At 34.0% G+C, this 16,468-nt stretch overlaps 2 protein-coding genes across 3 annotated transcripts; one reads left to right on the forward strand and one right to left on the reverse strand.

The window, feature by feature from the left end:
* The first annotated feature begins 1,089 nt into the window (after positions 1-1,089).
* On the forward strand, positions 1,090-4,375 carry LOC116845379 (putative RNA polymerase II subunit B1 CTD phosphatase RPAP2). Its single transcript, XM_032817966.1, has 6 exons — positions 1,090-1,255; positions 1,775-1,889; positions 1,983-3,269; positions 3,380-3,531; positions 3,961-4,137; positions 4,214-4,375. Exons 1-6 carry the CDS (start codon positions 1,212-1,214, stop codon positions 4,368-4,370), a joined length of 1,932 nt encoding a protein of 643 aa, XP_032673857.1. The 5' UTR covers positions 1,090-1,211; the 3' UTR covers positions 4,371-4,375.
* A 552-nt stretch (positions 4,376-4,927) lies between these two features.
* LOC116845378 (negative elongation factor B) lies at positions 4,928-8,477 on the reverse strand. Of its 2 annotated transcripts, none has more exons than XM_032817965.1 (9): positions 8,438-8,477; positions 7,654-7,799; positions 6,945-7,424; positions 6,694-6,861; positions 6,496-6,621; positions 6,148-6,417; positions 5,758-6,042; positions 5,466-5,666; positions 4,928-5,329 (listed from the first exon to the last, which is right to left on the reverse strand). In XM_032817965.1, exons 2-9 carry the CDS (start codon positions 7,783-7,785, stop codon positions 5,162-5,164), a joined length of 1,830 nt encoding a protein of 609 aa, XP_032673856.1. In that variant the 5' UTR covers positions 7,786-7,799; positions 8,438-8,477; the 3' UTR covers positions 4,928-5,161. The 2 variants fall into 2 exon arrangements, with proteins under 2 accessions (XP_032673856.1, XP_032673855.1); XM_032817964.1 differs by lacking the exon at positions 8,438-8,477 and adding an exon at positions 8,039-8,401.
* Positions 8,478-16,468: the final 7,991 nt, after the last annotated feature.

Below are 16,468 nucleotides of genomic sequence, written 5' to 3' on the forward strand. Positions count from 1 at the left end.
GTTGCATTAATGGCTTCTGCATACAGGACGCGGTAATGTCTGCCGCGCAGCAGAAGTCCGCGCGACAGCCAATCAATATGTTGTTTTTCCGTAAGAGCTAGAAGATTATTACGGAAAGCAACATATTGATTGGCTGTCGTGCGAACTTCCGCCGCGCGGCAAGCATTACCGCGTTCTGTGTACAGGAGCCATTATTGTACATAATTACTTGAAAAAGAAATACTAGAATAAATTTTGAAATACTAAATAGTACACCGATTGTGCCTGACGGTACTTCCACAGCAGTGTTTGAGATCGATATTTCGGCCAAATACATGATTTTTAATATTTAATTAAAATCATCTGGATGACTCACAAACCTTTTTAATGATACTTCATAACTCTTCATACGAAATACAAACGATACCATACCGAACCTTTGTTTAATTTACCTCCGGTCATTATTTCCGGCTAAATACATGGTCCAGAAAAGAACAATTAATTATAAGTAATAAAATGACTCACAAATCTTTTTATTTGCACTTCAAAACTCTTCATACGAAATACAAACGATACCATACCGAACCTTTGTTTAATTTACCTCCGGTCATTATTTCCGGCTAAATACATGGTCCAGAAAAGAACAATTAATTATAAGTAATAAAATGACTCACAAATCTTTTTATTTGCACTTCAAAACTCTTCATACGAAATACAAACGATACCATACCGAACCTTTGTTTAATTTACCTCCGGTCATTATTTCCGGCTAAATACATGGTCCAGAAAAGAACAATTAATTATAAGTAATAAAATGACTCACAAATCTTTTTATTTGCACTTCAAAACTCTTCATACGAAATACAAACGATTTAAAAGAATAGTTTTCCAACCGGAGTTTTTTCCGGTCAAGTACATACGAATATCGGATGCGAGAGTTTACTAAATATGGTTGTTACTAAACCGGTTTTAAGCTGTCGTGTAAACTTAGTCATATAGCATGTTCGACTGGCTCTGGGTTAACCATTCTGGGTTATTCAACCTACGTTTATTGGTCAAACAAGTACTTATAAGCTTTATGATTGGCTAGTAGAGACTTATGACGTCATTAATCGCTCTCGGAGCGATTAACCCAGGGCCAGTCGAACACGCTAATAGAGAGTATTCGGATGAGGAATCTGAACGCACTCTAGTATAGACATTTGTGTATAAATATAAGTAACGTTGTAACAATGTCAGGAACGAAGGAAAGAACAAAAGTTAAGAAGCATATGAAGTAAGTCTTACAAATAAATAGTACTTGAAAAATTGAGTAGTTAGAAAATTGATTTAAAAAGTAATTCTATAGAATACAAATCAGTGTTATTAAAGTTGCATTCCAAACCATCTTTTTCGAGGAAAATTTTATTCTTAAATCTATAGTTCATGTTACATACACTATAAACTTAAGAGTAAAATTTTCCTCGAAAAGGATGTTTTGGAATGCAACCTAGATTGTTATCAGACAAAATAGATTGTATTTTACAAATATAACCTCACTACAAACATAACCTTTAATTTTACAAATATCATATCAGATTCAGAATAATCGACCCCGAATACTTCTATATATAAATGCACAAGTCATAAATTTTCATAGTTTTTGTAAAATTGAATTTATTCATAAAAAATCATCGTTTTTACCGCTTTGTACTATATAACATAGTTAGGATTATGTTAAAATAGCTTTTATAATTTATAATAATAAAACAAATTTAGTAGATGTTTCTGTTCCTAAATTTAATATTTGTTTTAGAAAAATTGACCTGCAGCTAGCAATAATAAAAAAGAAACAATGTGATGCAAAGGCACTTGCAATAGTTGAACAGCTCTTGGAGCCAAATGTGAATTCTGACTGGCTTATTCAACATGTAAACATGCTCTAACTACATTATTACAACTATTTATTTTAATTATATATTTAATAGTAGATAATATATGAGTAATATTTGTTAATTTTATAGTTGAAATTTATAAATAAAACACATATGGAGGATGTAATAGAGGAAAGAACTATTGTAAAATTATGTGGATATGTTCTTTGTTCAAAACCATTGACTGCTATCATCAAGCAACAGTATTGTATATCAACGCGTACAAATAAGGTATATGATATCAGTAAACGTAAGAAATTTTGCAGTTCAAAATGCTATGGTGCATCTAATTATCTTCTGGAACAAATGCTTGAGAGTCCACTGTGGTTAAGAGAAAAAGAGGTCATACCTGACTTTAAAATATTGCCTATAAACTCTGTACCACCTTTACCTGGAGATGAAGTAAGAATTAATTTCTTGCAAAATACAGATACCGACAATATTGATCAGAACAGAGAACTTCAAGAGCTTTATATAACTAAACAAATAAAAAATCATCCATCACCCACTGTATCAAGTACAGAGATAGAAAATAATTCTCACTCATCAAATAATACAAGTGTTGAAGAACATACTGTAGTAGAAGAGATTCTTACAAACATTGAAAATTTGCACGAAACATCAGAATTATGTACTAATCAGCAAGATAAACTATGTGGTCTTCAAGTACATACAAATAATGATCACATTCAGGAAGAAAATACAAAATCAGAGAATTTGGAAACACATATTGCTGTTAAATTCAATAAAATTCAGTGCATACATGAACACATTGGTATAAAAATAGAAAATGCAAATGCTACAATTGTATGCAGTAATAGTGATACTGAAATACTACAAGCTCCATTGGATGAAATAAGCGACAACACAAACAATAGTAGTAAAATGTCACATTTCCAACTAGATAAAGTAAATAATAGTCAAGATAACAAGGATAACAAAATTGTACAATTACAACTGGACAGGGTATGCAATAACCAAAATATCACAATATCTACCAAGCCTAGCAATAATGCTGGGAATAAATCAAAGAAAATAAAAAATAAAAATGTATATAGACAGGAAGAATCAGATAATGCAGAAGTACAAGCTAATGCATATCATAATCTTATAATACATATTGAGCAAAGTTTTCGAGAATGGATTACAGAGGATACACTTTGTCTTTTGCTGGATGAAGGGGATGAAAAAACTCAATTATTAAAAAATTTGACACAGCAAGATAGGTATGAACAATTGTGTAAAAAGTTAAATAGGTTGCAATTGCAAGATAAAAAGGAAGATCGTGCTAATTTTGGGAAAAATTTCCTGAAACCATCTTGCCCATTGCCTCATCTGTCTGTGCTACAAGAAGAAGGAAAAAAAATAGAATTAAAGGTACCAATATAGAGATTATTTAATAGAACTTATCTTTAAATCTTAATTGAAGATATATATGATCTATTAAACAATCACAGTTGTAATATATACACGTTACATGTGTATAGGTACGTGCGTTTTACCAAGGACAAATGGTAATTGTTAAAGACAACAAATCAAAAGATGGAAATGAGGATAAACAACCTATATTATCTTTAACAGATGCTCATGCACCTAATGCGCTCCGTCGACGAATTTTCTTGGATAAGCTCAATAAAATGTAAGTTATTTTAATATAATAAAATCACACAGATATTGAAGAATAATGAAAACTATAGCACTCAAGCCTTGACTAATTCTTATTAAAGCTCTTGCTTTTTTGCTGCGACCATCTTGATTAACAGTCAAATACGAGAAAGTACATTCCTAAAACTTTTACAATATATATATTAAAATATATTAAAATATATATTAAATATATATATTATATATTAAGATATATATTAAATATATTAAAATAAAAGATATGTTTATAAAGTAACATTTGTGATCGATTGAATAGATTTAAGATAATTTAAGAATATTTCCTTTGTTCAATAATTAATAAATAGTCAAGTAATCAATTAGGATAATTGATTATGCAGCAAAATAGGCTAGAACTTTTAATAAATGGAATATAATATTGAAGTATTTATTATTAATTATATAGATTACCAGATTTGCTGTGTACTTTAACCAATGCAAGTACTTCTTCTGTGACACAACGTATTTACGATAATGTATATTTATTAATTAAACTGTTGGTTAGCACTTTTTACTTATCTGCTACCAACATTGTTTTCAAAACTGCTGAGTGGACACTAGTGGGACTCATCATCATTAAGATGTAAATTATTATATATTTATATTTAATTATAAAGCCTAATATACAATGCCTAGAACCTAAAAATATATAATTTCAGGTTGAGCCTAATTGATATGCAAATGCAATCATTGCTTGCATCTAAACAGGCTTCCATGTACATGTCAATGATTCTTATGACTTACAAATTGGATTCGAATTATGTAAACAGACTCGTAATGGATGTAATAAACAATAAAAATACATGTAAGCCATAAAAATATCTCATTATAATAATGATATTTATAAATATATAATAAAAATATCTCATTAGAATAATATTTATAAATATTTTACAACAATAAATTGTTTTCCAACAAATTTGACTTTGTGTGTTAATATGTTTATCTCTATATGTCAATATGTTTCTTTTTATATATTTACCTCTATTTTATATTTACCTTTTATATATTTACTTTTATTTTTTTTATATATTTTATATATTTACCTCTATTTTATATTTTAATATAAAACATTTCCCAAAAAGCTAACAGTTACAATAGTTGTGTTACCGTTTATAATATTAATATTTTTTATCAGATTTTTAATATTGATATTCGTACAAATTTTGACACACATTCATATATATTTCATATTATTTTATATCTATGCTTCTTTATTTTTATATTGGTACATATTAAAAAAAATACTTTTTGTAGTATATAAATACCTCTTATCTGGATATTTATAATAACATAATTATAATTATAGTTCTTTAATTATAACTGTAGTAACTTTATAACTATTATAACCTTAAGATATCTGTACAACATCCTAGATTTTTATATTTTTATTAGTACTTAGATATTTGATTTCCTAAACAAAATATCTGATCTTACATATTAAATTATATTTATTATTACAGATTAATTACAAAACTTTTTTTGTATGTGTATTTGTATGTGTATTTGATAAGATTTTGTATGTGTATTTGTATGTGTATTTGATAAGATTTGAAAATCAATTATAGATACTCTGTAAATTTTTCATCAAATGCATATTATGCATTTTAAAGTGGACATGTACTTGATGTTGGTGTCGGTATCCCAGTGAGTGTAGAAGGAGAACAATCGAGACTCATGTCCATTTGTCCATTTGCTGCTAATTGATCTTCTGTAGAGTTACTACCGACCTTATCACGTAGAGATTCGTAAAGTGTATGTACTGCTTCATTGTGCTGTAAATTTAAGGAATATTTAATTAATAATTGTGCACATGACACAATTTGTAATTTTTTACACCAGATTTCTTGACTAGATATAGTGAATAAAAAATTAGGTGTTTAACGTTTCTTAAAAATTGCAAAATATTACCTGACTCGTTGGCTGCAAGGCTTTCAATAAAGAATGCAATCGTGTAGATGGTAGTTTAGGATATATATACCAAAGTAGCTTCAGCAAGTGTCGTGTAACGTTGTCTCTGCTTAAACCAGCTGAGAAAAATTCGTCAAAAATGACTGTACAGAATGACTCGTTTGAAAATTCGTCAGCCATATTTAGTATCAATAACGAAACCTGTAAAATTCATTGAAAAATTTGTCATTATAAAAATTGCATAACAATTCTTATAAATCCTAATGTGCAAGACGTCAAATATGATTATTACCAATGTATGCAGGAATGGATCTTCAAAAGCTCGATGTGCTTGACAATTTGGCAATATTGGTAATACCCTCATCAAGCCTCTAGTATCTCCCCTAACTCTTGTAACCCCACTACTTCCTCCAACGTGTAATACATAATACATCGACAAAACAGCTGCTAGTCCGGAGGTTTGAGCAAACAAGTGACATGCGTCGGGAGGGGGTCCAGAATGTTCTATAATCGCAATTGCACTCTCTCTTTCATCAGGCGGAAGTCTACAGTTGAGCTGCCTTATTTGATCATCAACCTAAGAAGCAACGTCACTTGTATATACTCGTATCATTATAATATAAATATTAAATTTTTTAATACGCCAAAATATCATGTATATTTGATTACTTCATAAAATTACCATAAGTGACATGAGTGCAGGTAGAAATTTTGTGACAACTTGACTGTCCATTTTTGGCTCCTTGAATATTTGCGTATCAATCATTTGCCAAGCAGACAATCCTAGAGCAAGCATCCTCAGCAGTAACAATAGCACTGCATTCTCTCTAGGTAATGATTCACTGTTTATTAGATGAAGCGCAATTTTGATTGCACTGCTAGCTAGAAAGTTTACTGCATATGGATCGCACAGAATCATACTCAGATCCCCTAACACCTGCTCTTGTCCTTTCTATACAGAACATAATAAAATTAGGTGATATTTCTCTTCAATTAAAATGATATTGTAAAATATAATCGAATCTTATACCTTAATACTATCTAAGAAGACTTGCAATTCACGAGATCTTTTAACGTCCACATTTTTCTCTCTTATGCACGCATCCAAACACCAAGTAAACTTATGGCAAGGATCCACAGAGATGATTTCTTGCACCTAATAACAAATGATATATTAACAAAACTAACACAATATAGTTTGCGCAACGTTATTGTGAAGCATATTCACCTCCAGATCATGTAACGCCATTAGCAGTTCTGCTCTTAGAGTACAGTAGTTAATATTCTTAGTGCGTAGAAATAAAGTCCTTAAAAATTGCAATACCATATCATACAATTTTACACTGTGCCCAATCATATGGGCTAACTTCTGTACAACATCTCCTTGCCTCCTCACCTATACAAGATGAAAAGCAAAGAAATTAGCTAATGAATATTTTATAAAGTACAAATTTTAAAACATTATTAATTGCAATGTACTTTAGGAGATGGTGTAAAAAACAAACTGTTCAAGTTGCGATGGTCGAATAAAATCTGTTCTTTTTCAATAATATAACGACTGAATAATGGAGAGACTTCATCTCCAAAAAGACTTTGATTGTCTTTCCAGATTTGACGTTTTACTTCTGTATCAGCATCATTATATAGTTCTTTCTCCCTAACTAATACTCGTAGGTATCTTTCTTCAATATGCGGAGTATTCCTCAAAATAGCCATCACAACAGGTCGCAACTGAGCAACTCTCACAGCAGTAAAACTTTTGGATAATAATTCTTTTAGCCTCTTATCCCCAGAAGTGCTTTTATCTGCCCTTTCTGCGCCAATCTCATTAATTCGTTTTATTAATTTTTCTCGTAATTCCTCGAGTACTGAAGCATGAAAGTCTAATCTTCTGACTCCATGTAAATCGAGCAAAGGTAACATTGGACGCAATGATGGTAACAATATACCATTTTCCATCTGAAATATGAAAGATATTATTATCATTATATTAACACGTTCACAATTTATTTAGAGGATTTCTCTTCTTATAATACACATTGTATTTTCTTATATATAATTATGTAAAACAAAGTTTGACAATATAGATATAAGAAAATTTATCATAATACATATGAGATGTCTCAAGTGAGAGATTGTTGTGGCACACAAATATATTAACTATATCTGCTGTCTGCTAATTATTTACCTGAAATTCTTCGATAGCTTTCAAAGGATCTGTGCAACTCGTCAAAGCATCTCTCAGATATCCCTGTCCAGGTATACCAAGATTCTCCAGTCCATGCCCAGCATCATCACTGTTCTTTGTCGAAATCATCATGCCACTCTTACACACTATATTATATCATACACACACATGTACTTATGTTCAACTAATATTTCAAATTGTATGTTTATTAATGTCTCATATCATAATGAATTTTAAAAATTAATTAGTATCGTGGTTTTCCTTTTTTTCATTTAAATGTCTCTTGCTATTCACTTTATATTACATTAAACAACCGATATGTAATTTTATAACCTCGTGACCTAAGAACCCTTTCTTTCTTCTTTCAATATTGATTTAAAAGCACCTTAAAAGGTTATATCTCCAACGCAATTACTCGATTAAGAATTCTATCGTTGATTGTGATCGTATTATAATATTTATTTGGTCTCTTCGATATGTTTCCCGGAAATAATTTCAAAGTATTCTCCAAAAAAAAATCACTAATTACGTCTGAAAGTTCAAACACGTCTGTACGCTACGGCTAAATGTTTATCGATATTCGAAATTACCGAATATTCGATATTATTTCAGTTTCGATATGAAAATATCGATTGGAAAAATATGAATAGGAAATCGAATAAATATTCTTTAACTGTCGAATATTTCGTTGAATATTTTTTTAGTGTATATTTTAGAATAAGAGCGTTAATATGTTGCGGTAAGAAATTGTAGTGATTTGTCAATTTCTTAAGGTTCTACATACGTTAAATTTCAATTTTAGTATAATAAAATATTTTTTCCTCAGTACTCAAACAGCACAGATCTCCAAAGGTCGTTCTACATAATAGCATGTTCGACTGACTCTGGGTTAACTCACTCTGGGTTCAACCTACGTTTATTGGTCGAACAAATACTTATAAGCTTAATGATTGGCTAATAGAGACTTATGACGTCATTAATCGCTCTCGGAGCGATTAACCCAAAGCCAGTCGAACACGTTATTAGTTGCAACTCTTGTTGCAACAGCCAATCAGAAGCGTCAATAGCACCATTGATGCTTCTGATTGGCTGTCGCAATAAGAATTGCGTCTGCTTGCGATCGGCTTGCAACTAATGTAGAACGACCTTAAAGCCCGTATCAGACTGGGTGTATATCAGTTGGACACGGGGCAATTGGACACAGTCCAATCACAAGGCGCTGTTCCAAGGAACCCTACAAATGTCTCTAATCACACGGTGCTGTGATTGGCTGTGTCCAAATGCACCGTGTCCAAGTGCACCGCTCCCATCAAACTGCCGACTCGACGCCTCACTGTGATTGGTCCATTGAGAGTCGGCAGTCTGGTCGGCCTGTGCAGACGGTAGTCTGATACGGGCTTTAAGGTCATTCTACAATAGCTGTAAGACTGAGTTCCCACTGAGCGCGTCACGCGTCGCGTCGTCTGCCTGAGTCACGAGTTAACCAGTCAAATCCTCTAATTGGGATGACGCGCGCGCGACGCACGACGCACTTGTTCCAATGGAACGATTTGATTGGTTAACTAGTGACGTAAGCAGACGACGCGACGCGCTCAATGGGAACTCAGCCTAAGGATGTATCTGAGATACAATTGGTGACAAAAGTGCTTGAAAAACGAAAAATTTGAATATCTGCTTCAAACGTGTTGTAAACCTAGTGATAAGTGATATAAATAGTGGCTAACATAATATATTTCTTATTTAAGAAGTTATTTTTTACTTTCTCAACAGTTTATTACTTTTATTTGGTTTTTCAACTTTCTATAATAAAACTTTTGGCAGGAAAAATACCCTGAATTCAACTTTAGAACATTAAATTTCGTATTTATTTAACATCAATATCCATTAGTGCAAAGGAGAAAAAGTAATTGGGATAAGTTAAAGGTAAATATACATTGTCTGAACAATAATTATCAATATTATTTATTGTTATTATAAATATTTAATAAAAAAGTTAAACGTAACAACAGCGTACTGAAAGATTACGAATAGGAGCGCCGCGTGGTGGCGCCAGCAACCGGGAGCGGTAGCGTCCTTCGACTATCGATTACGCGAGCAACCGATATCGATAGTATCGTGGAGAGCGCGCGCAAGTTCGAGAGCACAAAAGGCGCAGGATCGGAAACGAGACCGATTCGGGAAATATCGAGAAACTTCTAGAGATCCGGAAAAAGAAGCTTAAAAAGCGATTCGAGACGAGAGAGACACACTCTCACGGGCGCGGGGAAATCGAGAAGTCGATTGAGAGAGTCGTCGAAAAGTCGATTAAGAGTCGGAAGAGTTGTTAGATAATAGGCGGTATTTCGGTACGAAGTCATAGTATAAGTCGCGAGAAACGCTTTATATATTTGTAGAACAGGATAAATGTTTGGTGATTTGTCCAGAGACATTGGAATTATCTCTTTATTAATGTTCCTAGAAAGTCCTTAGTCCGGCAGTTCGAATCGTTCGGTCGTCGGGACGGTTAGGGATATTTACAACGAAGAGAGGAAATCGGGTAGAAATTTAAGAAAGAGAATTAGTGCTAGTTAAAACGAAGGAATTTATCTTTCAGTACCATGTAGTTTGTGGCTTGTACGTTGGCAGTAATGCACTGTGCAGGCAAGTTAGATGAAACAATAAAAGCCTCAAATTTCACATTTATCCTATTGTTCATCGAAATTATTTAATTTGTATTCTTGTCCTCTCTGCATGAAAAAATGGGTTAGATGACAATTTCTCGAAAAGTGGAGGGAATAATATTGGTACTAAAGAAAATCTCTACTCAATATAGTTTAATGATCTGTTCTTGCTGCACTGCTGAACTAATGCAAAAGGTTAGAATGAGAAGAAACTTGTTTCCCTTCAATTTATTGCACCAGTTCAGCAGGAGTGAGTCCCAGATGCGCACATTGACAAACAGACACATCCAATCATATGTCGTTGTTTATAGTCTCTAGAATATCTCTAATCATACGGCGTTGTGGTTGGCTGTGTCCGTTTGTCAATGTGCGCATCTGGGACGCTCCCTTCAGCAGTGCAGTTATAAAGAATAGGCCTTTAAATTATATCGTGTAGAGATTTTCCTTGATACTAACATTATTCCTTCCACTTTTCGGGAAATTATCGCCTAACTGAAACAATACAGACAGAACAAGAATTTACGACGTAATTTTATTATACTGATTTATAGGTTATTCGTTTGACACATCAGCTGATTGCAACGTTGTCGCATTTCCACAGTCCAGTTATTAACTCCTTACGATAAAATTGTCACAAATAAAAATTAATTTTTTTGAAATCGTATTGTGAACCACCTCTCACCTCCCGAACTACCTAATAATAAAATGCGTCTGATTCGCGTCTGTTTGTTGTATTTCCGCACAATGATAGTAAGTAAAAAAAGGACACACGTCCAATCGCTCTATTCTTGTTTCCATTCTTATTTCCATTCTCTATTCTTATTTCCATTCTTGTTTTCATTCCCTATTCTTGTTTCCATTCTTGTTCACCACTGATAATTGGGCCGCGCACTAGGCACGAAGCGAGCTAGCGGCGATATTATCGCAAAGCTAAATCATCTCTCATCAGTCTCGTCTTTCTCGCGGATATTATTACACGATTGTCCTGCAGATATTATTATCACTAACATTTAATATTCGAGTATTATTACTTCTTTATTCGGTTATTATTTAATTTATTATTTAATTATTGCTATTACGTATAGGGGAAAGCAACTATGTATATAATACTCTCGAATAAATGGTAGTGATATTAATACCTGATTAATAATCGTATGATAACATCCGCATGTGGATAACAGTGATCGAATAATCGAAAATAACAATGAATAACAATAACTGAACAAATAATAGCGATAATAACTGATTAATGACGGGGTAAATAAAGTGTCGTAACAGCACGCCCGAGTTGTTTTCCTATGCGTAATAGCAATAATTAAATAAATAAGAACTGAATAAAGAAGTAATAATATATTCGAATATTAAATGGTGAAATATTAAATGGTGAAATATTAAATGGTGGAATAGTGATAATAATATCTGCTCAACAATCGTGTGATAATACCTGCGAGTGGATAATAACGAAATAATGATGATCAAATAATCGGTAATAACCATACCTGGGCAACAGCTCTAACAAAAACTCTAGGCTCCACAAAGGCTAGGTAAACAGACTGTCGTAACAGATCGCTCGTGCCGCTGACAGAGCGGCGCTTGGGGAAGCGCGCGGCCGAGTCATGTAAACATGCATGCGCGAGCACGTGCTTAAGTGTCACGTCACACTCTCAACTGTCGAAACAAGTACATCGGGAGCTGTCGCGTTATTTTCTAAATTATTTCACGCTAATTTTTAATACCGCATTTTGATTTCGCCACAATTACACATTAATTAACACGAATTGAGATGCATATTTATCAGACGAGCAGGTGTTGTGGGCGTTACCGCAGCGGGTAATTATCGCGTTTTATTTATTTTTTTACTTGTTAGAGAAACGTCGCGATCGAGTTCCTCAATGCCAATCACACACACACACACACACACACACACACACACACACACACAAATATTATCATCATTCATTTATTATTCGAGTCTTATTATTTCTTTATTCGGTTGTCATTTAAATATTTTTATTATATATTGGGAAGCAACTCGAGCGTGCTGTTACGTCGATTTCTTTTCACCGTCTTGCTGTCGCGTATAACTATTTGATACTAATTTATAAAATTATTAATTGGTACTAAATTAAATTAAATTTCTGTCACAGAGATCTAATAGAGAAAATGCGGCTCTAGGAGATGCGATGCCTGGGGGATACCGCGCCGGAGGATTCGACTCGGGCCTGGCTGAGTCGGCTCGAAGGTAAGCTTCATTGATTTGTATTCGTGATTATAAATTTGTCAAAATTGAACATTTTTTTGCTTCAAATCGAGTTCCTTAATGCCTCTATTGTCATGTAATTAATTAATACTCAATTAAATTTGCTTTCTGTTGCAGAGACGAGCACTCGACTCTAAGGGAATGCTGCGCCGGAGAATCCGGCTCGGGCCTGGCAGAGTTGGCGCGAAGGTGAGTTTCACTGATTTAAATTCGTAATTAGATATCCAATAAAACTAGAAATTCTCTTGTTTGAAATCAAGTTCCTTAATTTCTCCATTGTCGTGTGTAATACTAAATTTAAATATGCTTTCTGTTGCAGAGACGAAGCAGACAACCAGCCGATTCTTAGGAGCCGGAGGATCCGGCTCAGGCCAAGCGGGGTTAGCTCGAAGGTTAGCTTTCCTAATTAGCATTTGTAATTATAAATCCAATTGATTGATAATTCTCTTGCTCAAAATCGAGATAATTTGAATCGAGTCAAAGATCGCGTTAAATCGTAATTACACGCGGGGAGAATTTTTTCCTGAGTAAAATCACCACTTGAAAGATGCTGATTTGTTCTAATTAAGAGATTTATTTGAAACGTCGAGAAAAAGAAAAATGTGGAACATTCTAAGTGTGAATTCATTCCGAAAAATTTTCCCAGCGTGAAAAATATCGTGTACTTATTATTTTTTAATATTACAAACTTCTTCACTCAAACTAACATCAATGCACGAATCTAATCGGCGAATTTTTCTGTTCCAGAAACGAAAGCAGAACGTGGTTGCCCTGATCGGCACATAGGAAGATAAAAAAATTGGTAATAAAAAGATAAAAAATCTTTCCATATAATGCATGTTTATGAATCAATGCGATTTACTTTGCTGTAGTGTAGTGTGTATATGTGCCGTCCAGTAAAGCACACTGTTCGAAACAATTGAAAGATCGTTTTTACAAATAATAATATTAGTAATAATGCATTTTTATAAATTTTGCAAATTTTCAAGTATCTTTCTCTTAATGTATATATATTTATTAATTGTTTAACTAACTTAGATTATTAATTGATCAATAATTTTTGTTAAAGAAAATTTTGATTAATTAAACTCTAACACTGTCTGATAGATGCCATTAAAATATTGAGTATACGCTTTGAATTCAAAATTTTGTAAAATTATTCAGTTTTATTGAATGCGATCTTCTTCGAGGAGTCTCGATCAGTACGCTAACGCGCAGAGATTGCGCCACAGAAAATGCACGATCACATCACCCGCTTCGAAAGATCTTCCGTCGATTAATTTTCCTAGTTTTCTCTCTCGCGTGGCGATTGCATTTCGTAAAGTACAGAATTAGTTATTAAATAAAATTCGATATCGTGAGGTATCTGCGCGAAGCGATCTAACGTGATTACTTAAACTGCTTGCGAAATTAATTTCACGATCGTCAGAAAATTTTCAGGTTTCAATTTTTCAGTTAGAATTTCCTAACGCGGAACAATAGATAATTATGCAAGAGTGCGTGCTTCCCGCTTAAGTTTCAAGACGTAATGGGCGTGTTCAGGGTACCTATTGGGTGCTTTCCAATCGTACACTGTGTTACACAAAACCAGCTTATTGATTGCATATTATCTTACAAGATATTTTAGATAATATGTGACTAATAAACTGGTTTTGTGTACGTATGTGTCAAGATGTGTTAAGCAATTGGAAAGCACCCATTATGGACTTCTTCGGAATCAGTTCCGATCGGAATAATTCCGTTTACTCTAGAAAAGACAATAGAAATCTAGGAAATATCTGAATGTTTCCGATCGGAATTGATTCCGAAGAAGTCCATAATAGGTACCAGGATTTTTTGAGCATTTTCTAGGGTTTTTTACATTATACGGTAAAATACGTATAATACGTATAAAAACGCATAAAACGTATAATACTTAGGATTGATACAAAAACAGAAACTGTTGATTATCATCTATGTAGTTGATAGTTTCTGTTTTTCTACGAGCGCGAGTTCTGATTGGCTTTCTATCTTTCTGCTTTTTGCCAAGGCGAATGAGCCCTAACTTGTTGCACTTATTGCACTAATTCAGGCAGTTCAGCTAAAAGAACAGATCTCCTTTCTAAGACTGCGTTCGAGGAGACGCTATTTAGCGCAATGAGTGTGCTCTATCCTTGTTTGTTCCTGAAAGTTAACAAGGACAGAGAACGCTCATAACGCTAAATAGCGTCTTCCCGAACGCAGCCTAATGGCTCCTGCACACAGGACGCGGTAATACTTGCTGCGCGGCAGAAGTTCGCGCGACAGCTAATCAATATGTTGCTTTCCGTAATAACCTTTTAGCTCTTATGGAAAAACAACATATTGATTGGCTGTCGCGCGGACTTCCGCCGCGCAGCAAGCATTATCGCGTCTTGTGTGCAGGAGCCATTACTCTACTAATCGAGTAGGATTTCTGAACGCAGCCTTGGGTCCTTATTTTTGAAATAGTTGCGTATACGTATAAATTTAACTTACGTATTATTCTGAATTATATGTTCATGTTCTTAATACTTCGTTTATAATTGGCGGTACTGCGCATGAGTACAACTCAACCAATCAAATTCAGGCACAGTTTTAGAGACACCTCGTCCCTCAAATCGGCTTCACCCCCCTTGCCGATAAACTCAGCTTACGCTGTATCCTTATATTCCTACATCCATGATAAAACCGCAGTCATGACCAAACTTTGCTTAGAGTAAAAGCCAATGGTATGGCTGAGTTTCCACTTAGCGCGACGCGACGGAAACTCAAGAATAGCGTCATTCTTATTCACACTGAACGCATCGCGACGCGTCAATGCAATATATGAGCAGGCACAATATAACTTAACATCAATGATTTGTATGTGAATCAGGATAAGTATATGAAGCAAATAAATTGAATTGAGTTTGAGGACCAATTCAAACTCAAATAGCAGTCTGTCTTTCCATCGTATCCCGCTTATGGCGTATCATAGGCAGTATTGCTTCGAGTATGTATATATTTCACATACTTTGGTCCATATTCTGAACTCAATTTTATCAATAAAAGTGGTTTTATTGATTAGTGGTCAATAAAAGTGGTGATATTGTTTTAGAAGCCACCTAATTAGCTCAGAAGGTTTAAGGTACCTTTATCGATAAAAGTAAGTTGAGAATATGGACATAAATTTTTTGTTTAAAATGTCGAGCAATAAGCGATGCGTCACCTCAGAAGTCGTGTCGTAAAGTTATGCAATAAAATAGGACGATTTGATTGGTTTAACTCGTGACGCTACGGATGACGCGACGCGTTACGCGCTAAGTAGAAACTTAGCCGTATACGGTGTTTGTTTTCCCCCTTGTCCACAACCTTGCTTTAATTCTTAAGACATAAGAAATTGACCAACCACAGTCGATTATTTTAAAAATAATCGACTGTGGTTGGTCAATTTATTTCGGTTTAAAATTAATAAAGCAAGGTTGTGGACAAGGAATTCGTACGCTACTGGCTTAACTCTATATCCAACATGAAATATGCATCTTCTATCATTCTTCCTTAGGGTTGCATTCCAAAACATCTTTTTCGAAGAAAATTTTACTCTTAAATCTATAGTTCATGTTATATACCAGAGCTCGGAATTAGTTGTCCATTTCGACCGATTCTCGGGAGTTACGTTTTCTATCTTTCCCTTGCCGCAAGCGGGCCACGAAAATGACGATCGCGGCCAGTCGCGGCTTCAAGTTTGGAGGCTCGACCTTTCGTGGCCCGCTCGCGGTAAGAGGAAGATAGAAGGCGTAGCTCCTGAGAATCGGCCGAAATGGGCAACTAATTCCGAGCTCTGTTATATACACTAAGTCTTAAGAGTAAAATTTTCCTCGGAAAGAACGTTTTGGAATGCAACCTATAGATATAG

This window comes from Odontomachus brunneus, unplaced genomic scaffold (assembly GCF_010583005.1).
Source record: "Odontomachus brunneus isolate Ranch 3 - 2012 unplaced genomic scaffold, Obru_v1 Obru_scaffold_051, whole genome shotgun sequence".
In the NCBI taxonomy this organism is placed as follows: Eukaryota; Metazoa; Arthropoda; class Insecta; order Hymenoptera; family Formicidae; genus Odontomachus; species Odontomachus brunneus.